Source organism: Myxocyprinus asiaticus, chromosome 18 (assembly GCF_019703515.2).
Source record: "Myxocyprinus asiaticus isolate MX2 ecotype Aquarium Trade chromosome 18, UBuf_Myxa_2, whole genome shotgun sequence".
NCBI lineage: Eukaryota > Metazoa > Chordata > Actinopteri > Cypriniformes > Catostomidae > Myxocyprinus > Myxocyprinus asiaticus.
In genome coordinates, this window is record NC_059361.1 from 32,871,671 (window position 1) to 32,895,473 (window position 23,803).

Genomic DNA, 23,803 nt, shown 5'->3' on the forward strand with positions numbered 1-23,803 from the left:
GACATATTTTTGGACATGCACCATGACATTACCATGATATGAGTGAAAGTGAGTGAAAGAGACAGACACAGACAGACAGAAACAGAGCGGTGGTGTATTTATTGAGTTTTCACCTCCACATGTGCTAAGTGTCTGTCGGAGCATCTGTGGTTCAGCTGTGGGTTTGTTTTTGCTCATTCAGGCCCAAACATCTAAATCCAGAGGCAAATTGAAACGCCCCTGCGGAAAGGAGGGGTGCGTCACCCTCTAAACCACCGGGAAACCAGGACTGTCTGTCTGTCCCAGTGTACCTCAGAGGAGTACTGTCTGAAAAACACACATACACAAACCAGCTTGGAGGTGTTAGAGAGCTGGGGATTGTGGCTGCAACTCAAACCTGCAGTTATGTTTACAGCAGCAGTGAAAAACATCAGCTGCGCTTCATTAATCTGCAGAATGTGCAGAACACAACACAACACTGTCTTTTGTCTATAATGTTTTTCTAAATTAAGCTAAATATGTATAGTTTATGAAGAATATGACTGGTGTTTGCCTGTGCACAACTCACTGCCATGATGCTTGAGTGTTTTTGAGTGGTTGCCAGGGCGTTGCTATGTGGTTGCTAAGGTGTTGCGGAGCCCACCCCCATGTCTCTATGATATATAAAACTCAAGATATTTCCTCTGGTCCCTCCTTTAATGTAAGTCTATGGGATTTAAAACCTATTTTACTGTACATCAAGAGAAAATAATTCTGAACACTTCTCCAGCAAGCCAGATGATTTGAGGCATCATTCATATCTGTAGCACAAACTGAAGTTTAAAAACGTGGGTTTAAGGGGTTTGTTCAAAAGTTCTATCAACATCATTCCTCAGGAAACACTATTGACAGTCTGTGTCACTAAGATGAAAGTATACTCTCATACTATTCTTGCATATCTACTTACTGCATGTCTGCAGAAACATTATGGTAGTCTGCTATCTGTCTCCACATTGTCATGATGCTATGCTGCCACCTGGATTTCAACACTCAAACTGTAGTTCTTCAGACTGTTCACACGCCTGCCATTACATGATTCTACTTACATGCACACTGTGGATGGAATGCTTTAACATCATTTTCATTAATAAATCATTCACAAACATTTAATAATGCTTAACATATCAGTAATTCATACACAATCATATGTGAATGTATATGGGTGTTTCTTCAACTGCGGGCACTTTTAGCACTGTGGAACTTCAGAAAGTAAAGTCTCTGCTAACAATGTCCAACAGTGTATGAACATGTACGTATGTACACTACAGTGTCATTTTCACCACGTCTCAAATTATGTATAGTGTTTAATAGACTTTTCTAGAGGAAATGACAGTGATGAAATGTAAAGTTTTAATGTAAAAAAATAAATAAATAAATAAATAAAATGGCTGACTTCGTTTTGTCTTGCTAAGGCTAATTTAATAGCTAACATTATGTATTCATAGCTAACATTTACATTTATGTATCATAAATACACACAATTAACCCTTTTTTGCAAACCTTGGGTTTTTAGTGACCCGAGACCTCAGTCCACCTCCTGTGTATTCCCACACCTCTTTAGTATTCCTCAACCTTACTATTCTGAATAATGCAACAATAATTAAATAAATAATAAATAAATAAATGTAAGTGTATTTTTTTTTTTTTTGGCACTTCCATAAATCATATTTTTTATGATTATTTCACATTCACATATATTAGTGTACTTTCACAGGATATCTATTTCTTTGTTTATTACAAGATAAATTAGTACTATAACCATACAAATGACTTGATTTTCAGTGTGACGCTGGTGAATTATCAGTATCCCATACGCATACACACATACATATTATACATGCTATTTCTTACTCAAGGTGGCGCTGATGTGTCAGTGATTGACTTGATTTATATTTGACATTGCTATTTGATGAAGAAACAACATGGAAGTAAACTATAGCAAGTGTAACACATGAACAGTATGATATGGTGATTGTCATTATACTGAAATTATGTGACTATTTAGACTCAAAAAGTTCCAGAGAAAATAAATATGCGTTACTTGGGTAGCGCTGGCTCAGCGGTTAAGGCTCTGGGTTACTGATCAGAAGGTCAGCAGTTCAAGCCCCAGCACTGCCAAGATGCCACTGTTGGGCCCTTGAGCAAGGCCCTTGACCCTAACTGCTCCAGGGGCACTGTATCATGGCTGACCCTGCACTCTGACCCCAGCTTGGCTGGGATATGTGAAAAAAAAGAATTTCACTGTATATGTGCAAACATATAATGTGCGATAAATAAATATAATTATAATAATTATGTGTAGCTCAGTATGTGTTTGACAGCCAGTTGTGGCTCATGAAATTTCAGTGTGGAAGTAAAGAATCCTGCTCTATATTTGTAACGTCATCTCTTTGATGTATGAAAAATAAAACATCAAAATATATCAGAACACATTCTATTATTTTCTAATTGTCTTGAAAATGTTTTGAAAATTTGACCCTATCTGGGGATTGTGTTGATCAGTTTGTGATAGATATACGTGACGGGTCTCTAAAGACCAGAGTGTGTAATAATGTTTGGTAAAACACCCATGCTTTTAAGGGTTAAATAATATTTTCACACTTTTGCATAATTTGGCAAAATTACAGCTCAATTGGAAATGACGACCAATAATATATTCTGCTCACAAGTGATATTTACATTGATTTTTCCTTGTTTTCTTCAAACATCACTTTTCATCTCAAGCATACACTTTACTGACACTTCTGTCAAGTACACTAACGTTTGAAGAAAAATAAATAAAAATAAAAATAAAAAAATAAAAATAAATAAATATATATATTTACACACACACATTTTATTCCAAATGTAATCAATTCCACACAATACATTTTGTGAAATGGTAGTTTATTTTACTCTGTTTAGATTATCATAATTTTAAGCATGCAATAATTTCTATTTTTATTGAAAGTCTAGGTCTGGGACAAATCTATACATAAAAGGCATTAGAAAATTACCAAAACTAAATGATCAATGCCTGATTAAAAAGTTTCCAAGTCAGTTTTAATGTGACCTTCATACAACAAAAAGAAAAAAGTTGCATTTTATATGATGATAATGATAATGAGTAACAGATACAGAGACCAACAACACTTCCACTATAGAAAGAACGTTTATTGGATCGTGTTTTTAATGTCTGGACATTTTACATCATAAAGAAAACAAATGATGAAGATGATGGCGAAGAGGGGACACTGCAGGATCTACACATTATTTCAACATGAGAAACTGACATTACAAATAAGAAACATTTTTACCTGTCTGTCATTCACAGGCAGCACACTGTTTCTGATTAATTTATAAATATATCCAGGAAAAGAGCAAAACATTGATTGTGGAGTCTCTCAGAAGTGCGTGGAGCTCTGTGTCTGAGCATGCTCAGTCTGTGCGTTTCAGGTGTCAGTGCGTTTGGCGGGTTTGGCGGTGAGGCGTCTCTCTCGCTCTATCTCTCTCTCTCTCTGCTGCTCTCTCTCTAGCTCCTCCCGCTGTTTGTGCTGCTGCAGCTTCAGCGCACGCTTCTATACACACATACGCAAACACGCACAAACACATAAGGGTAAAGATAAAATGTGAACAGTGTGAAACATGGAACAAGTTAACCCAGAAGTACATTATTCTGTAGTTTTGCTGAAATGATCAAACCTTCAGTTTGGTCGTCTTGTCGTGCAGAATGATCATTTCTTTGCGAATATTCACTAGTTTGCTGTGATAAACTTTCGCCTCTGTAAACTGAAACACATCAGCGGTGAGAGTAAAGAAAAGCATCGATGTTTGAGAGCTGTTTAAAAAAAAACGTCCTGGTTACTTGCGTAACCTCTGTTCCCTGATGGAGGGAATGAGATGTGTGTCGATGTAGTGACACTAGGGGTCACCTCTGGTCTTTGATAAAAGGCCAGTGAAAATTGGCGATAAAAGGAGCTGGTATGCAACCACTCATTCAGGTTTTATGTTGAGGAGCCGAGACAAGGTCTGGCCATTTCAGCGGGTAGTTCAGCGTTGTGGCAGGAGGGACACAACGTCTCGTTCCCTCCATCAGGGAATGGAGGTTACACAAGTAACCAGGACATTCCCTATCTGTCACTCACTCGATGTTGTGTCGATGTAGTGACACTAGGGGTCCCTATACAAAATGCCGCAACTGGCTGAACTGTGTTACGTAAACTGGCGGTGTGTGACGGGCAGACCACTGTGTGCCTTGTAGCCAGTGCACCAGGCCGACACATATCCTCCCCCAACAATGTTATGAGTGTCGAACGGCCCTTTGGGACAAGTCGACTACCCAAAAGATAGAGACGGGCTAGCCCAGTCGTGGCCTCTTATTCCCCTTTTTTTCCCCACTCCCTCCGACCAGGTCTAATCGGGGGGGGGGGTGTCCCTCCCAAGGGAAGGACACCGCGGAGACCACACCTCACCCCGGGGGGGGGGGGGGGGTTAAGTGGAAATACGTTACATGGTCTTGCTGAGCTATGTCGGAAGTATGCCATGTGGAGAAGTCCCATGCTAGGTCCTACCGTACAGGGGAGGAGTTACTACAAGCATGGAGACTGAGGCAGAGGGGCCTCTGCCCAAGGAAGACGCAGTTTGCCAACAGGGAAACTAATTAGCGGAAGATATACTTCGCATGGGGTCACAGGAGCACCTACCCCAGTACAGTGCTTTAGTTAGCACATGTACTGGGAAGGCAGCGAGTCTCTCCGAAAACTCGACTGTCACAGAGCTCGGAGGATGTCAACCAGGGAACACAAGTTTGTGAACACTACTGGGAGTTAACGGCGCACGTCTTCAGCTCAGGGGAGGTGAAAGGCACTATGTGCAAGCGATACACCCTGCCGGCTGTCCCGGACTTACCTGCTTATGCGTGCCATTACCTGGGATGAAATCGGTTCCACCCAGAGGTTGTAGAACCTCGCAAAGGTGTTGGGTGTTGCCCAGCCCGCTGCTCTGCAAATGTCTGTTAGAGGGGCGCCCCTGGTCAAGGCCCAGGAGGCCGCTACACCCCTGGTAGAATGGGCTCATAGCCCTACCGGGGGCGGCACGTCCTGGGTGTGATATGCCATAATTATGGCGTCAATGAGCCAGTGGGCGATCCTCTGCTTGGAGACAGCGCTTCCTTTCCGCTGTCCACCAAAGCAGACAAAGAGCTACTCAGAGACTCTAATGCTCTGCATGTGATCCAAATAGATACGTAAAGTGCGCACTGGACACAGCAATGTCAGGGCTGGGTCTGCCTCCTCCTGGGGCAGCACTTGCAGGTTCACCACCTGATCCCTAAAAGGGGTCGTGGGAACCTTGGGCACATAGCCCAGTCGGGGTCTCAGGTTCACGTGAGAGTAGCCCGGACCGAACTCCAGGCATGTTTCGCTGACAGAGAATGCTTGCAGGTCTCCTACCCTCTTGATGGAAGTGAGCGCAGTCAGGAGGGCAGTCTTCAAGGAGAGTGTCTTAAGCTCAGCTGACTGCAAACGCTCAAAGGGGGCTCTCTGTAGACCCTGAAGGACTACAGAGAGGTCCCATGAGGGAACGAGGTGCGGTCTGGAGGGATTCAGCCTCCTGGCACCTCTCAGGAACCTGATGATCAGGTCGTGCTTCCCTAAGGACTTACCGTCCACTGTGTCGTGGTGTGCCGCTATAGCAGCTACATACACCTTCAAGGTGGAAGGGGACAGCCACCCTTCCAACCTCTCCTGCAGGAAGGAAAGCACCGATCCGACTGCGCATCTCTGGGGGTCTTCCTGTCGGGAAGAACACCACTTAGCAAACAGATGCCACTTAAAGGCATACAGGCGCCTCGTAGAGGGGGCCCTAGCCTGAGTGATCAGTTCCGTCCAGGGGCCAGACATGGAGATTCCAGAGGTCTGGTCACGGGTGCCAGATGGTGCCCCGTCCCTGAGAAAGAAGGTCCTTCCTCAGGGGAATTCGCCAGGGGGGGGGCTGTTGCGAGGAACGTGAGGTCCGAGAACCACGTCTGGGTGGGCCAGTAGGGTGCTACCAGGATGACCTGCTCCTCGCCCTCCCTGACCTTGCACAGGGTCTGTCCAAGTAGGCTCACTGGGGGAAATGCATATTTGCGCAGTCCAGGGGGCCAGCTGTGTGCCAGCGCATCTATACCGAGAGATGCCTCGGTCAGGGCGTACCAGAGTGGGCAGTGGGAGGATTCTTGGGAGGCGAACAGGTCTACCTGTGCCTGTCCAAATCGACTCCAGATCAGCTGGACCACCTGAGGGTGGAGTCTCCACTCTCCCCTGAGGGTAACCTGCCGTGACAGCGTGTCCACTGCAGTGTTGAGGTTGCCCGGGATGTGAATGGTTCACAGCGACTTGAGGTGCTGCTGACTCCAGAGTAGACGGCGGGCGAGTTGTGACATACAACGGGAGCGCAGACCACCTTGATGGTTGACATATGCTACTGTTGCCGTGTTGTCTGTCTGAACTCACATGTGCTTGCCCTGGATCAAGGGAACCTCCGCAGGGCGAGCAGAATTGCCAGTAACTCGAGGCAGTTGATGTGCCAACGCAGCCGCGGGGCCGTCCATAAGCCAGCGGCTGCATGCCCGTTGCAAACAGCGCCCCAGCCTGTCTTGGAGGTATCTGTCGTGACCACGACGTGCCTGGAGACCTGCTCTAGGGGAACGCCTGCCCGTAGAAACAAGAGGTCAGTCCAAGGGCTGAAGAGGCGGTGACAGATCGGCGTGATGACCACGCGATGTGTCCCACAGCGCCATGCCCATCTCGGGACTCGAGTCTGAAGCCAGTGCTGAAGCGGTCTCATATGCATCAACCCGAGTGGAGTGGCCACCGCTGAGGATGCCATATGCCCTAGGAGCCTCTGAAAGAGTTTCAGTGGAACCACTGTTTTCTGTTTGAATGCCTTCAAACAGGTCAGCACCGACTGTGCGCCCTCATTTGTGAGGTGTGCTGTCAACGAGACTGAGTCCAACTCCAAACCGAGAAAAGAAATGCTCTGAACCAGGAGGAGCTTGCTCTTTTTTAGCTGAGATGCGAAAGCACCAGGTCCCTGTGTGCACAACATATCCCGAGAGTGAGCTAGGATTAGCCAATCGTCAAGATAGTTGAGAATGCGAATGCCCACCTCCCTTAACGGGGCAAGAGCTGCCTCTGCGACCTTCGTGAAGACGCGAGGGGACAAGGACAGAGCGAAAGGGAGGACCTTGTACTGATACGCCCGACCATCGAATGCAAACCGCAGGCAGGGTCTGTGTCGAGGTAGAATCGAGACGTTGAAGTACACATCCTTCAGGTCTACCATTGCGAACCAATCTTGATGCCGGATGCTCGCCAGAATGCGTTTTTGTGTCAGCATCTTGAACGGGAGTCTGTGTAAAGCCCAGTTCAGTACTCGCAGGTCCAAGATTGGCTGCAACCCACCACCTTTTTTTCGGTACAATGAAGTAGGGGTTGTAAAACCCCTTCATCTCGGCCTGAGGGACAGGTTCTATTGCATCCTTCCGTAGGAGGATAGCGATCTCCACGCGCAAGACAGCAGCGTTTTCGTCCTTCACCGAGGTGAAGTGGATACCGCTGAACCTGGGCGTACACCTGGCTAACTGAATCGCGTAGCCGAGTCGGATGGTCCGGATCAAGCGCAAGCCACGCATCCAAGCTCCAAGCGAGGGGGACCAAAGGGACAATTTTGTCGGATGTACCGGCAGGTGGGGCCTTGCGGCGGGGCGGAGCCCGAGGTGCCACACCATGTTGTGGCCATGCTGAGTCCAGGGACATCGAAGCATTTACCTGGCTCCTGGTGACCAACCCCGGAACAGCCTGGGATGGGGGAGGAAGAGGCCTGTCCTCACGACCCGTGGAGACTGTCACATCGGGGGCGGATTTGTGCCACAGCTGGGTGCGCAGAGGCGGGGAGACCGCCGCTGGAGCGCCAACCCTGCAAGGATAAAAAGGTGGAAGGTGGTCGAGATGACAGCCGTGCACACCAGTTATGTGACCCAGGGAACGAGGCAACGCTCTTTTGCTGAACTGTTGGGTACTGCAGCCACTTGGGCATGCGGCGAAATTAAATGAAAAAGCAACAAAAAATTCTCCTCCCGGCCCTCCACCGTGGGATGGAGTGGTCTGTTTACCAGCTCCAAGGTGGGTTTCGTCGTCTCTGGGTCGCCCGTCTCAGGGGCGCTTTGAAGACTTCCGTGCGTTCTTGGCGGCCGGGCCGAAGAGGTGGGCTGTGGCAGAACCGGTGCAGTCACCACAGGGGGACACCCTTGGCGACGAGCAGGCGGGGTGCGGGATCTTGAGCTACACTGGGGCAGGATGTGCCGGATAGCCTCCATCTGCTGCTTCACCGTCGAGAACTGCTGGACAAAGTCCTCGACGGTGTCGCCGAACAGGCCAACCTGGGAGATAAGGGCAGCAAGGAACCATGCCTTGTCGGCCTCACCCATCTCGACCAGGTTGAGCCAAAGGTGGCGCTCCTGGACCACTAAGGTGGACATCACCCGCCCGAGAGACCGCGCCGTGACCTCCGTCGCCCGGAGAGCAAGGTCAGTTGCCGAGCGCAGCTCCTGCATCAAATCTGTTGCAGAACTAACCTTGTGCAGTTCTTTTAGCCCCTTGGCTTGGTGGACCTGCAGGAGAGCCATGGCGTGCAGGGCGGAGGCGGCTTGTCAAGCGGCACTGTAGGCTTTGGCCATCAGGGACGATGTGAACCTACAGGCCAGGTGGCGGCGCTCTGCCTTATCCACTGGGGGAATCGCTGAATAGCCCCTGGCCGCCCCGCCATCGAGGGTAGTGAGGGTGGGGGAGCTGAAAGATCGGGACCGGGCAGTAAAAGGTGCCTCCCACAATTTTGTTAGCTCCTCATGCACTTCTGGGAAGAAAGGGACTGGAGCAGGGCGTGGCTGCTTTGAGCAGCGCGGCGAGCCCAGGAACCAATCATCGAACCGCGAGGGTTCAGGGGAGAGTGGAGGGTGCCACTCTAGCCCGACGCTCGTGGCCGCCCGGGAAAGCATGTCTGTCATTTCCGCATCAGCCTGTGACTGGGCAATCGTCCCTGAGGGGGGGAGCCCAGCTGAGGCTTCTGCATCCGACTGGACGAGCCCGCTCTCCGATGCTGCGCTCGAGAGCTCATCAGCTTCGCGGGCTCCAAACAAGAGGTCGAACTCGCCGTGAGACGAGCCGGCGGACTCATCCAGATGCCTGATCGGTGCAGACGAGCGTGCTGGGGAATGGGAGGTCTGTGGAGGGATACATGGCTTTCTTACGAAAGCAAGCCACGACCGCAACGTTGCCATGGTCATGTTCTCGCAGTGAGTACATGATCCATCCACGAACGCTGTCTCCACGTGGGTCACGCCCAGACACGAAAGACAGCGATCGTGACCGTCCGAAGTTGAGAGGAAACGACCGCAACCAGGAATAACACAAAAACGGAAAGGCATCTTTAAAAAGATGCGTCTTTAAAAAGACATTCTGTGTGTGCCGCTCTTTTAGAGAAATATACTCTTTTAGAAAAATATACTCTCTTTTTTCTGCCGAAGCGCCCAGGGGCGTTCTCTGCAGTGCACCAGTGCAGAGGAGGGAGAAGCCACTGAAATGTGCTGTCAGATCCAGCAGAGGTGAATGAACAGTCAGCTCAGTAAACATCGACCGTTCGGCTCCGAAGAGAAAATCTGAATGAGTGGTTGCATACCAGCTCCTTTTATACCCGTATGTCCGGGGGAGTGGTATGCAAATACCACTCGCCAATTTTTATTGGCCTTTTATCAAAGACCAGAGGTGTCTCGGGCTCCCAAGAGTGACCCCTAGTGTCACTACATCGACACAACTTCTAGTGAGTGACAGATAGGGAACATAGGATTAAAAACCCACCAGAGCATTCAGATCAACCATAGCGTTGCACTCGCGGAATTTGTTCACTTCTTGCTCCAGAGTATCGAGCAAAATAACTTGATTTTGTCTAGGAAGAAGAGAAGATTAAAAATAGATGGAACATATCCACCACACATAAAACACGTACACAGTATGTGGCATGTTCAGAATGGAATACTTGTCCAGAGATAAAGTTGATCATACGTTAGCTCCTGTAGGGCTCGTTTGGAGGTGTGTAATTCTGGCAGATAGTGCTGTATGAATCCATCTGTCAGTCTCTGTACCGTCTGTTCATTCACATGCAGAATATCCTGCAGCACTACAGTTTCTTCTATTACACCAGACTCTGCAATAACACACACAGACTACATTTAAATTGGAATACTAGCCTAATACTGTACTTATTGCATACTCTGTAGTATACAGTTTCACATATACAGCTCTAACAGTATTATGCTGCATTGTTGTCACATGTATGCAAGCCCATTTCCACCACATTGAATAAAAAAGAAAAATTGTGTTTTGGTAAGTCAATAGAATAAAAAGTCATAATTATGATATAAAAAAGTCAAAATTATGAGATAGTTATTATAAGATAGTAAATCATAATGACTAAAAGTCCAAATCTAGAGATAAAGTCACAGTTATGAAATATGTATCTCATAATTTTGACTTTTTATTTCACAATTATAACTTACCAAAGCATTTTTTTTTTATGTGACGGAAAACGGCATCCATACACATGACCTCATTCATTGCATATTTAATTTGGCAGGTGCCGTCCGGTTTTCATCTCAAAAATAAAGACAGTTATTTTGTGTTAACATGTCTTCACTTTTGTCAGTCTGACCAAATAATGAGTCAAGGAGAAATTTTTAATTCAGTACAAGTTAAGCTCAATCAACAGCATTTGTCGTATTATGTTGATAACCACAAAAAAATAATTTTGACTCGTCTGTCCTTAAAAAAATAAAAAAATAAAAAAATGCAAAAATTGAGGTTACAGTGAGGCGCTTACAATGGAAGTGAATGGGGCAAATTTTTGGTGGGTTTAAAGGCAGAAATATGAAGCTTATTATTTTATAAAAGCACTTACATTAATTCTTCTGTTAAAACTCATGTATTATTTGAGCTGTAAAGTTGTTAAAATCGTCATTTATACAGTCGTTTTAGGGTTTGTTGACATTAAAATTTTGTAAATTGTAGTAAAATTGGATATAATTTTACACAGAAAATGTTAGCAAGTGATTTTATGACACTAAAATCATTTTTATATGCATATTGTTTACACCTTATGGCTATACTTTTGAAACGGCGAGTATTTTAATGTTTACGGATTGGCCCCATTCACTTCCATTGTAAGTGCCTGCAACTCAGATTTGGCTTTTTTTTTTTTTTTTTAAAGAAAAGGAGGGACGAGTCTAAATAATTTTTTGTGGTGATCAACATTATGCCACAAATGCATCTGATTGAGCTTAATTTGTATTGAACCCGAAATATTCCTTTAAAAATCATGGTTGATATTACTTCCTGTTCATTCATCACACTAAAAATGGATGGTCAAGTCAAGCACATTACATTTTGAGATACAGTATATCACTCAGTGTGCACTGTTGTAAACTGCACAATATAGTAGTAGGTCATGTACATACTGTGCACAAAGGCATACTGCAGTAATAGTATGAGTAGTATGCTATTTCAAACATAGCCATGAATTGATCAATACAGGAAGTCGATGTGTTTAACAGCTTATTTATGATCACCTTTCTCTGGACACGCGGCTTCATCTTCCTCCTCCTCCTCTTCATGTCTGTCCATCATCACTTCAACTCTTTACAGTTTACCAGCAGCTAAAAAACACAAAATCAATCAGTTTCTCTCTGAATGCTCTGCATAAACTACAATAATCCATCTGTGCATCTGTACGAGCACTAACACACGTGTGTATCACATCACTATTGATTTATTAAACACAAACCGTCTTAAGTGAATCAGTAAGTGATAATAAATGAAAATGTTTCCATGCGTCAGAGCAGCAGCTGCAGCTCACAAACATCATGTGACCGCACGCTCATGTGACTGCAGATGGAAACAGGACAAAGATGCTTTAAAAACACGACATGCGGCCACACTGACTGCACTTCCATTCGTTAACATTAGTTAATGCATTAGGTATCATGAACTAACAATGAACAATGAATGAAACATACAATTGATCATTGTTAGTTCATGTCACTTCATAGTGCATTAACTAATATGATGTGATATGCACGTGTGTTAATGCTCATACAAAAGCAAAAATCGAGGTTACAGTGAGACACTTACAATGGAAGTGAATGGGGCCAATTTCTTCTGTTATAATTAATGTATTATTTGAGCTGTGAAGTTGTTTAAATCATAATTTGTACAGTAATTTTAGGGTTTTAGGGGTTTGTTGGCATTACATTGTCAAGTTATAAAATTGGCTATAACTTTACACAGAAAAGGTTAGTAAGCAATATTATTACACTAAAATCATGTTAATACGCTATACTTTTGAAAGAGTGAGTATTTTTGTAATGTTTACGGATTGGCCCCATTCACTTCCATTGTAAGTGCCTCAATGTAACCCAAATGTGTTTTTTTTTTTTTTTTTTTTTTAACAAAAGGGGGGAGGAGTCTTAATAAATATTTGTGGTAATCAATATGACAACAAATGCTGTTGATTCAGCTTAACTTGTAGTGAATCCGGAATATTCCTTTAAGATATAGACCCTCAATTAAGTAGTAATACCTAAAAACGGTTTATTTACACGGTAAAGCCATTTCGCATTTGTAGGGTGGCGAGTGTAACTTCTTGAACTATGGATGGCCATCTGCTGGCCGTCAGGCGGTACTGCAGCAGTGTTGGGATGAGCGCAGAGTGGACACGCTAACATGAAACACATTCACAACACAGCCGGACTGTGACTCCAAGATCTGCTTCAACACCGCAATGGACGGAACCAGCAAACGTCAAACTTTAGGAAGGTTTGTGCTCATTTAATAACACACAGAAGTGATTTATTGAGTTGTTCGGTGTTTATTGTTAATGGAATAGCTGTTAGCTGCTAGCAAGAGTGACAGGTCTGTCCAGAATCACACATTTACATCACATATGTTCATTTCTATCAGAGAAAACACTGTGATGTTAAGTTAATGAACACATGACACTCATTTAATATAATAAAATGGGTATGTGTCAGGATTGTGCGCAATTCAGAATTGAATGGCAAAGGCCTTTTAAAATTCAGTTCAGTTCTTGAATTTGATGCAGAATTGTATTCTATGGAATTTTAAGGAAGTATTAAAATGGAATGTTATTCAAATAACGGTTGTAAGTATATTTTAATAATACATTTCATTTTACTGTATAAATCAACAGATTGAGTTTCAATAGATTTAATTGGATGAACCTTTTTTGGTGCTGTATTCAAGTTTTGATGGCTCATTGTTTTGACAGTGTTGAACATAGTTTAGAGAAGTGTGTCTAATGAATGAATTTTGCTTATGTATTGTACATATCAGGTTATAAATAAGCAGAACTAGTCAAAATTAATGATATATGTTATGTTACAAAACATATTCCAATTTAACCTCCTGTGGGATGCGGCCTGTTCAAACCAAATTCACTCTCATGAATTGAAAGGGAGTAAATTCTTAAATTGTGTGTTCTACTCAATCCTTGTTTATGTGTGTGTAAAGTGTGTTTGTTGTGTTACAGGTAACCCACAGTGATGACGCTCAAGAGACCGGCTGTCAAATATCCAGCAGCCGCATACATGGACTGATCTATAGTCAGTTATTCTGAAAATTTATATCTTACTGTCAGTGAGTATATACTCAGAGATGTCTGGCTCAAATCTGATTGGTCGTTTGAGGTCAGCGTTCCACCGGCAGCCGGACAGCTGGCATCTCAGTGACACGGCCGCATTTGATTTCTCTGATGAACTGGATGATGATGACATGCCAAAGTTCAACCGTCTAAAGGTGGTTGTGTCCGGAGAGGTGGATGAGTTCCCTGTGGCTGCACGCAATGGCTCGGCGGTCAACACGGTGGTGGTGGATGATGATGACTCACTTCTGGGTTCGTCATCGAGTCTTGGGAGCCCTGCTGTGACAACAGACCCCTGCGAGAGCTGCAGGACGTCAAGAGAACACAACAAACGCAGAAGAGTCATGAGGAAACTGGGCTTTGCTGCACTGTTGTACTTCCTGTTCATGGTCGGTGAGCTGATTGGTAAGCAGATGCCCCTCAGAGACAATGTGTGACATTCATTTGACTTGTTTGTTTGTCATTTGATTTTTGTTTAACTGTGGTTTGACTTTCATTTGAAGGTTGTTTGTCTGTAGTTTGAATTTCATTTGACTGTGGTTTGACTTTTGTTTGTCTGTCTTTGGGTTTTGTTTAACTGTGGTTTGACTTTAGTTTGACAATTGTTTCTCTGTAGTTTGACTTTCATTTGACTGTTGTGTGTCTGTACTTTGTCTTTCATTTGACTGGGTTTGTCTTTTGTTTGTCTGTCAATTGAATTTTATTTAACTGTGGTTTGACATTCGTTTGACAGTTATTTGTCTGTACTTTGACTTTTATTTGACTGTGGATCGACTTGTTTGTCTTTCATTTGACTTGTTTAACTGTTAACTTTCGTTTGATGGTTGTCTGTACTTTCATTTTTCTTTGACTTTGGATTGATTTGTTTGTCTGTCATTTTACTTTTGTTTAACTGTGGTTTGACTTTCGTTTGATGGTTGTATGCAGTTTGACTTTCATTTGACTGGTTTGTCTTGTTTGTCTGTCATTTGACATGTTTAACTGTGGTTTGACTTTCGTTTGACAGTTGTGTGTCTGTAGTTTGACTGGTTTGACTTGTCTGTCATTTGCATTTTGTTTAACTGTGGTTTGACTTTCGTTTTATGGTTGTTTTTCTGTACTTTGGCTTTTATTTGACTGTAAATTGACTTGTTTGTCTGTCATTTGACTTTAGTTTAACTGTGGTTTGACTTCCGTTTGACAATTGTATTGGCTTTTTTTTAAATCTGTACTTCGACTAATTTGACTGGATTGACTTGTTTGTCTGTAGTTTGACTTTCATTTGTCTGTGGTTTGACTTTTGTTTAACTATGGTTTGTCTTTCAGGTGGGTATGTGGCGAACAGTCTGGCTATCATGACGGATGCACTGCACATGTTGACGGATCTCATTGGGATTATAGTGTCACTGCTGGCACTCTGGCTGTCCGCAAAACCACCAACATACAGATTCACATTCGGCCTCCACCGGCTTGGTAATCAACTTGTCTTGTCTCATCCTGTCTTGCCTTTTTGTGAAATGGCATACGCTATTTATGTTACAGGGTAATTACAAGTGTGTCATACCTGTGTGTGTTTGTGTGTGTGTGTTCAGAGGTGTTGTCTGCAGGTATCAGTGTGTTGTTGATCTATATTCTGACGGGTGTGTTAGTGAATGAAGCCGCACAGAGAACCATTCATCAAGATTTCATGATAGATGGAGATGTGATGTTGATCACAGCTGCTGTTGGCGTCGCCGTCAACCTGTTGTGAGTCTGAAATGTTCATCAGCTTAAACAAGCACACAAATACATGCTTACTAAACTTAATACTGAGAAAACAACATACTAAATTTAAAGTCGTAAACGTCCTCTTTTCTATTGATAGCTAGATCAACTGTGTTCTTGTTGCCACAAATGAGCTTTCAGAAGAAAGCAAAAAAAATGTCTGTACACCACTCTAAGGGGCCATTCACACTGGACATGTTCTTGAATTCTAACACAGCTAGATGATGCGCAACAAAATGGAACAGAACACAGGGCTCTAAAAGTTTCACACAGATGTGTTTAAAAATAGAACTTTTTAACTTGACACGCTATCTATAAAACATGGAGCTCATGTCACGAGTTGCTGAAAAAACAGTGAGATGTGATGCAAGGCCAAAGACTCATTGTGACGATGGACCAACAGTTAAAGAAAGCACAGACAAAATGCAAGAACACATCCTTTGTGAATGCCTCCTACTCCTCTTAACTCAAATTTGACAACTACTCTATAACGTCTAGAACAGCTGTTAATCGCAACAAAACCACTGTTAATTGCTCTAGGACATTTTAGGACTGCTGGTAATCACTCTAGAACTCTCTAAAACTGTTCCGGATCATTCTAAAGGTCCTCTCCACGGTTGCTGGTGTTTTGCTCATGAGAATGTCGGATCTCTGTGATCTGTGATTGTTGTGTTTTGGATGTCACTGTATATAAACTCACTGCAGTGATGCTAATATCAGCTCATAGAAACACATTTTGTTTAAAATCATTTGCTAAAAGCTTGTTTGATGCGCTTCTTTAAAGCTTTTATGGCTTTGAATTGGCCAGAGATTTTATGGGTCGTAAACGGGTTGAAAGTCCATTAGCGTCATGTTTGATTCTGTCCCTCTGTGTGTCCTGCATGTTCCTCCTCTCTATCTCTCACACACATACACACAAACACACAGCATATGTGTATCTCATAACATAAACACCTCATGTAGGGTCTCACATCTGTGAGTGTGTGTTTTGTGGTTGTGTAGGATGGGGCTTCTCCTCAATCAAACAGGACATCTTCACTCTCACTCTCATGGCCACACCCACTCACATGGGTCACCGGGCCGAGGTCAGGATCAGGGTCAGCAGGGTCATGGGAGCCTGGCAGTGCGAGCGGCCTTCATCCACGCTCTGGGTGATCTCGTTCAGAGTGTTGGCGTTCTCATTGCTGCGTACATCGTAAGGTTTAAGGTACGACTGCGGAGAGCTGATCACATGATCACTGATGCACTTTAACACTTTAGGTTGTGTGTCTTTTTAACAAGAAGCTGAGCTGATTTTTGATTCTCTGTAGGACTGTCAGTTATAAAAGCTCCAGATCTCAAACTGACTTTATAAAATAAGAATAAACACTCACATTCATAACACGGCCATGGAGTTGCTGATAATGTGTGTTTGTGTGTGTCAGCCGGAGTATAAGCTGGCAGATCCAGTGTGTACGTACCTGTTCTCAGTGCTGGTGCTGTTCAGCACGTTCCAAATCATCAGAGACACTGGAATCATTCTACTGGAGGGTGAGCAACAGAGTCTGTGTATCTGTCTGTCTGTCTGTAGTCTGTCTCTCTGTCTGTCTCTCTCTGTTTGTGTGTCTGTCTGTCTGTCCGTCTGTGCTTGTGATGGATCGTGTCACATTTGTGCATTGTTGCTGTAACCGGCACTGTCTTGTGTTTCCACATTGTGTGTGCAGATAATAATGAGACCAGATGCCAGTATGAAAACTCAAACTTAGCTTGTTTATTGTCTGCTGTGGTTCTGTGTAGATGCATCAAAGGATGGGTTTCAGTGAATGGATTGTCCCGTGAAATCATTCCTCTCAGTCTAAATGTCTGCAGCAAGCGCATCAGGACAACACTTTTCAAAATTGAAGTCCCACATTGAACTAATTATAAAATAAGTATGATATATAGAAATAAAATATTTCTCAACACATACTATTTCAGGATATACCACAATATGGTGAAATTAACTTTATATTCATATGATTTTTTACAACAAAAAAATATGTGTACAAATATTTAAAGAGGAATTTTAATATCTTCTACATAGCTCATGGTAAAGCTGTGTGTATTATATGCAATCTATTTGCAATTTGGAACAAAAGACAAATATGTTTGTGGTAACTGGGATAGATGGTTATTTTTTTATTCCAGTAAACTTCAGTTTATTTGGGCGGTGGGGGATCTAATGTTCTGCATGCTCTGATGTGTCATAATAGAATTATCGTATCGCATATCGCACTATCCTACAACTTATTGCATATCGCATTTTTCCTCCATATCGTGCAGCCCTACTGTTTGCCTGCCTGCCTCCCTGTCTGTCTCTCTTTGTCTGTCTGTCTGCCTGTCTGTTTGTCTGTCTGCATCTCTCTGTCTGTTAGACTTTAATGACTCTAGTCTGTGAGTCACTATGCTGAATGCGTCCAGCATCATCTGCTAACAGTGTTTGTTAATGCATGTTCAGGGGTGCCGCGTCATGTGGACGTGTCATGTATCAGAGCTGACTTGCTGAAGCTGCAGCATGTGGAGCGTGTGGAGGAACTCAAGTTCTGGGCCCTTACAGCTAATAAAACCGCAGCAATTGTTCACTTGCAACTTGGTGAGACACCAAACCTTCAAACCTTGTCACTCTTTTGTCATTTATAAACATTATCAACTTCATAAGCTCAGATATATACTGAAATATGTATCAGAATTATGAGCTCACCTTAATTTTTACTTTGTTAGTCCCTTGAGATTACAATCTTTTTTTGAGAGAGATCTGACAGCATGAAATGTTACAACAATAAATCACATGACAAACATAAAAAAAGGGATACATGAAAAGAACAAATGTGACTACCTATACATTAAAACTCTGACATTGACCAAAACACCCATTTATAAAGTCTTTCAAACAATCCTAAAATCATTTATAGCCACTAGAGATTGAAGAAAGGGCAGCAGTCCTTGTTTTAGGCAAAAAAAAGCAACTGATCGTAAATATGATTTAAGTTTGACTGGATATTAATATATTATAATAACAGAATAATCAGACAACTCTGAGGTTCTGCTTTGTAGTTCATGCCCAGTTTTTCTGTTTGATACATGCTATTTGTGCATGCAGTCTTCAGTGAGGACATTACAGTGTTATTACAGTATAAAACAACTACAGCACATTTATGCAATGCATGACAACACAGAGCAGAGTGATTCCAGAGCTATTGTCAGGTGTTTGGGTCGTGACGTCAGCCTGATGCTTGTACATCTGTCTCTGTTGTGTGTTCAGCGCCGGGGATTGCGGATAACTGGGAGGAAGTGCAGTCAAATGCGCGGCGCCTGCTGATGAAGTCACATGGGGTTACGCATTGCACGGTGCAGCTGCAGACGCAGAGGCAGGGGGCACCACAGTCCTGCACACACTGTCTCACACAGAGTGCCTGAAAACAGTAATGTTGTCTGTCTTTCTCTCTCTCACACAGACACATCCACACAAGATGAGAGAGAGAGAGAGATAGATGGGTAAACTGACATGTTGACCCGGCAGGGTTTTAAATGATTGTCTAGCAGCTTTTTTTCTATTATGAATAATGACCTCATTTTTTATATGCCTTTAATACAAACCTCCAAAACACAGAAACAGACCCGGTTTGCTTTTGTTTAGTATTTTGAATCTTTCACTGAGGAACTCTAACAGCTGGAGTGTGTGTTTAATGCCTGTGTCTTTTGGGTGAATCTAATGAAGAACATATCCAGGTGACATTTAACCTCCGAATGAAAAAGACAAAATGAGAAATGTTATTTTGCACAGAGAAAAATTTTAGGACCATATTTTATTTAATTTTTTGCTTTTTGACATTATTTTCATTACAATTTAGCACCACCTCCCCACTCCATATTCCCATTACTATAATTAAATATATACACACACACACACACACACACACACACACGCACTTTATTTTTTTCTTCTTCTTTTGAATTTGGGATGAAATATGATCTGGATATGTCCTTGACAGGAAAAATAATCCAATCCCTCTATGTGCATGTGTTTTTCCTGTGAGTGTACGTGTGCACGTGAATGTGTGCGTTCCTCTCATATCTGTACTGCCTGCAGTTGAATTACTTTTTCATTTCAACACAATAAATATTGGTTTTTGTGCATTTAACACATTTAGAATAATTTTCTTCATATATTTGAGTGCCAACAACAAAAGCTACAGATTGAATATAAAATTATTTAAATATCAATAGTGACTTTCATCAGTGTTTGGCCTTTTTATTATTTTTGTAGCCTTTTGGTTATAGTTTTTTACCCTTTGATTATTGGAACTAAATCTCACAGTAATGTGAAGTTTATCTCATTTCTTTATATTTGTAGCATTTGTTTTTTGTGGGTCTGTGTGTCTGAGGGCATCTGAATTATACATTTACACTGACTGCTGAAGAGCTTGATAGATTTTAAACACCTGTATTCTGTATTCATGTGTGGTACAGCTGTCATTACACACCCACACCACAAGATGGTGCATTTGTTGGTTGAACAATGCAGGACTTGGGAGAAGGGAAAGTAAGACAGTCTTTTTTTTTTTCTTTTTTTTTTTCGTTTAATGCCATATGAACAAGAAATATTTAGATTGTAATTACATAATTTACATTGCCAGACAATATTTTTACATAACTTTACATGTTTTCATTTTTTTTTTTTTTTACGTTTTTTTTTCCAAAAGGTATATACTGTAAACAATTCAAAGTCATTTATAAAATGAAAGAAATTTGGTTTACAATGAGCCCATTTTTCCTTGGGTATGTGGTATAATCCCAATAAAACAAAACAATCAACTGTACTTTATATTTTGTTTTTTACATTCCAGATTATTACCTTCAAAATAAAATTTCTAAATCCTTCCCAAACAATCTTGAATAAATACAGTGATAAAACATGAAGAATTGTTTCTTTCTCAGAATTCGCAGGTACAGTGCATTCAGAAAGTATTCAGACCCCTTAATTTTTTTCATATTTTGTTATGTTGCAGCCTTATGCTAATATGCTTTAAATTATTTCTTTTTTCACATCAATCTACACTCCTGTGACGAGGAGGAGGGTGTGGCCAGGCCGTGATGGTGCACGGCCGGCGCTGCATTGGCTGATCAGCGGGACAGCGAGATAAAAGGGAGCTGGAGGCGCCAGACACACATGCGCAACGAGATGAAGGGGAGCTGGGAGAGCCAGAGGTGCCAGACACACATGCCTACCTCTCTCTCTCTCTCTCTGCAGGCAGTTCCTTTGACCTCATGGCTTGGTTTTTTCTCTGATATGCATTTTCAGCTGTAATATCTTATATAGGCAGGTGTGTGCCTTTCCAAATCATGTCCAATCAATTTAATTTGCCACAAGTGGACTCCAATCAAAGTGTAGAAACATCTCAAAGATGATCCAGAGAAATGGGATGCACTTGAGCTACATTTCAAGTGTCATAGCATAGTGTCTGAATACTTATGTCAATGTGATATTTCAGTTTTTTCTTTTTTTTATAAATTTGCAAAGTTATCAAAAATTTGATTGTGGTAGTGGGGACGTGGTTGAGCACTGGCTTGCTAATGGAGAGCGAGATGAGAACGGTGAGGATCATCACCTGTTAATGATTGTTTCTAACAGCTGTTTGTCATTGCAGTGAGAGTGCAGACGGTGTTAAAAGTGAGCCAGATGCCAGTAGAGGAGAGAGAGAGAGAGAGAGAGACCCGCACACACACCCTCTGAGCCTGTGTGGCATGAGAGCTTTGCGAGAGAGTGTTTTGTTCTGATCAGTAAATAAACATACCATTTGAGTTGAAGTTCACCGTTCCCGATTCCTCCTTTCTCACCCCAAGAACCCGATTCTTTTACACTGGTTTTTGCTTCATCATTATGGGGTATGGAGTGTAGATTATGTGAAAAAAATGAATAATTTAAAGGATTTTAGCATAAGGCTGCAACACAACAAAATGTGAAAAAAATGAAGGGGTCTGAATACTATATGAATGCACTGTATATGAAATGTTCAATTTAAATCTTTACAAGACATGTTTGGCTGGATTAAGCCTATGCATTATTTTGTATGATACTTCTTCTTTATCTTTGTTGAGACAAAACTGATTCTGTATTTTACATGCTTCGTCCCTAGATATACTGCCAAATAAAGAAGACCAAAAAAATCTTGCTGCAAGAAATGAAACCGAGCAAAGAGTATTCCTTATTACCTTATTGCTACACTAATGTTTTAAAACATAAACATTTTAATATAAAAATGTTAACAAATATCATTGATGCTGACTTCCACTGAAAATTAATTTATTAAAAGTAGTAGTGCACTTTTTGTTATTGCATCAAGAACAATGCCAAAAAAATGAAATTTTCCCAGAAATTCCTTATAGACTGCAATCATTGGTGGTGTTCAAGTCAAGCCTCACTACTACTATTACTTTTTTTTCATACTTGATTTTTTTTTTTTTTTTTTTTTTGTTATCTGATTATATCACAGTAAAATGTGCTGCATTGAGTGTGATGTCTCTATGGGAAAAATGTGTGAATACACCAGAGCATCAGCTGCTGTTGCTGGGCAATCATCTTTCATAGAAGGTGGCTTATACAGTTAATGAATTGTAAGTTCAGTCCTGTTTCAAGGACAGTGATGATGCTGGAGAGGGATTTTAGTCACTTAGTAACTCTGTCAACAGGAAGTGATGATGTCACACAAGAACTGAGACAGGAACCGAGCAGGCTGATTATTTAAAGGGAAAGTTCACGCAAAAATGAAAATTCATGCCATCTTTTTACTTTGAAGGTCCAAAAAGCACATAAAGGCAGCATAAAAGTAACCCATAATACTGCAGTGGTTAAATCCATATCTTATGATAGGTGTGGGTGAGAAATAGATCAATATAAAGTGCTTTTTTACTATAAATTCTCCTCCCTGCCCAGTAGGTGGCGATATGCAGGAAGAATGTGAATATTGATAGTAAAAAGAATTAATATTGATCTGTTTCTCATCCACACCTATCATATCGCTTCAGAAGATATAGATTAAACCACTGGAGCCTTCTGGTTTACTTTTATCCTGCATTTTTGGACCTTCAAAGTTTTGGTCACCATTCACTTGCATTGTATGGACCTACAGAGCTGAAATATTCTTCTAAAATTTTTCTTTTGTGTTCTGCAGAATAAAGAAAGTAACACACATCTTGGATGACATGAGGGTGAGTAAATTATGAGAGAATTTAATTTTTTGGGTGAACTGTCCCTTTTATGTTTCAACTTGTAAACCTGTGAACTTCAACAAAATGTTTGTTGCATGATTACAATGTCCAAAACTAGTTTATAAATAAAGGTTTTATAAAAAGTGGTTGTGCTCCGTCACCTCTCCGGTGTTCAGTTGTTCTGGTTGTCATCTCATGAGGAACGGTAATGAACCACACATTCGATCACATGACTGCCGGCAATCCATGCAGTACTGAGTCATGTACACAGCACACACAGGCACTCTGGGGAGATGAGTGTCAGTTCCAAACCTGAACTCACCTCATTCTTGTGTAACAAATAACTAACACAAACATGTGTACTTGTAGAATGTGGGCAGATGGGAAAGTACATTATGATGAAGGGAGTTTGTTTTGGAGGGTGTGTGTGAGTGAAGAAGGACGTTTCAGATGATGTTAAATGTGTGAATGTATCTACAGCAGCAGCAGTAGATAGTTATTGGATACATAATGTTTGTAAATAAAAGTGTTGAGCTGCAGTAATCACATATACAGAAACAGTCTCAACATTATCTTACGTCACATCACATTTAATCATCAGCCTCTTTGTAATTGTCTGTTCTGAATTAAACTGATTTAATTTGATGTGATTAAGTGAGTTAAACTGGGTTCTTCAGGAGGTGAACATTTAAACTCAAGCACAGTGAACAGAGACTGTATTAATGTGTATTAAACTGCTTTATATGTGTTTGATGAAAGATTCAACCATCTGTGTTTCTGTGTAATGTATAGTTCACCCAAAAATGAAAATTATCTCATCATTCACTCACTCTCATGCCTTCCCAGATGTGTATGACTTTCTTTCTTCAGCAGAGCACAAACAAAGTTTTTTAGAAGAATATTTCAGCTCTGTAGGTCCTCACAATGCAAGTGAATGGTGACCAAAACTCTGAAGCTCCAAATAGCACATGAAGGCAACACAAAAGTAATCCATAAGACTCCAGTGGTTTAATCCATATCTTCTGAAGTGATCCAGTCGGTTTTGGGTGAATATGGACCAAAATATAACACTTTTTCACTGTACATC

General features: G+C 42.0%; 2 protein-coding genes across 5 annotated transcripts; one reads left to right on the forward strand and one right to left on the reverse strand.

Annotated features, from left to right (window-relative positions):
- Positions 1-3,150: 3,150 nt before the first annotated feature.
- On the reverse strand, positions 3,151-11,973 carry bloc1s6 (biogenesis of lysosomal organelles complex-1, subunit 6, pallidin). Of its 2 annotated transcripts, XM_051724132.1 has the most exons (6): positions 11,872-11,973; positions 11,657-11,743; positions 10,098-10,239; positions 9,894-9,981; positions 3,700-3,786; positions 3,151-3,575 (listed from the first exon to the last, which is right to left on the reverse strand). In XM_051724132.1, exons 2-6 carry the CDS (start codon positions 11,712-11,714, stop codon positions 3,450-3,452), a joined length of 501 nt encoding a protein of 166 aa, XP_051580092.1. In that variant the 5' UTR covers positions 11,715-11,743; positions 11,872-11,973; the 3' UTR covers positions 3,151-3,449. The 2 variants fall into 2 exon arrangements, with proteins under 2 accessions (XP_051580092.1, XP_051580093.1); XM_051724133.1 differs by lacking the exon at positions 11,872-11,973 and having other exon boundaries at positions 11,657-11,865.
- A 754-nt stretch (positions 11,974-12,727) lies between these two features.
- On the forward strand, positions 12,728-21,694 carry LOC127455941 (zinc transporter 4-like). Of its 3 annotated transcripts, none has more exons than XR_007899762.1 (9): positions 12,728-12,902; positions 13,636-14,151; positions 15,052-15,198; positions 15,318-15,471; positions 16,492-16,696; positions 16,914-17,019; positions 17,966-18,100; positions 18,770-20,715; positions 21,156-21,694. XR_007899762.1 is itself a non-coding variant. In XM_051724131.1 (8 exons), the coding sequence occupies exons 2-8, from the start codon at positions 13,761-13,763 to the stop codon at positions 18,922-18,924; spliced, it is 1,293 nt and encodes a 430-aa protein (XP_051580091.1). In that variant the 5' UTR covers positions 12,728-12,902; positions 13,636-13,760; the 3' UTR covers positions 18,925-21,694. The 3 variants fall into 3 exon arrangements, 1 of the variants encoding a protein (XP_051580091.1); XR_007899763.1 differs by having other exon boundaries at positions 18,770-20,454; positions 20,582-21,694; XM_051724131.1 differs by having other exon boundaries at positions 18,770-21,694.
- Positions 21,695-23,803: the final 2,109 nt, after the last annotated feature.

Excerpts from the sequence above, each read along its gene's own strand:
- bloc1s6 (XM_051724132.1), bottom strand. The coding sequence starts at position 11,714 with ATGATGGACAGACATGAAGAGGAGGAGGAGGAAGATGAAGCCGCGTGT. Across the intron at positions 10,240-11,656 it reads AGCCGCGTGTCCAGAGAAAG|AGTCTGGTGTAATAGAAGAA; the intron begins GTGATCATAAAT and ends GTGTTATTGCAG. Across the intron at positions 9,982-10,097 it reads CGAGCCCTACAGGAGCTAAC|ACAAAATCAAGTTATTTTGC; the intron begins GTATGATCAACT and ends TCTTCTTCCTAG.
- LOC127455941 (XM_051724131.1), top strand. The coding sequence starts at position 13,761 with ATGTCTGGCTCAAATCTGATTGGTCGTTTGAGGTCAGCGTTCCACCGG. Across the intron at positions 15,199-15,317 it reads ATTCGGCCTCCACCGGCTTG|AGGTGTTGTCTGCAGGTATC; the intron begins GTAATCAACTTG and ends GTGTGTGTTCAG. Across the intron at positions 18,101-18,769 it reads AATTGTTCACTTGCAACTTG|CGCCGGGGATTGCGGATAAC; the intron begins GTGAGACACCAA and ends TTGTGTGTTCAG.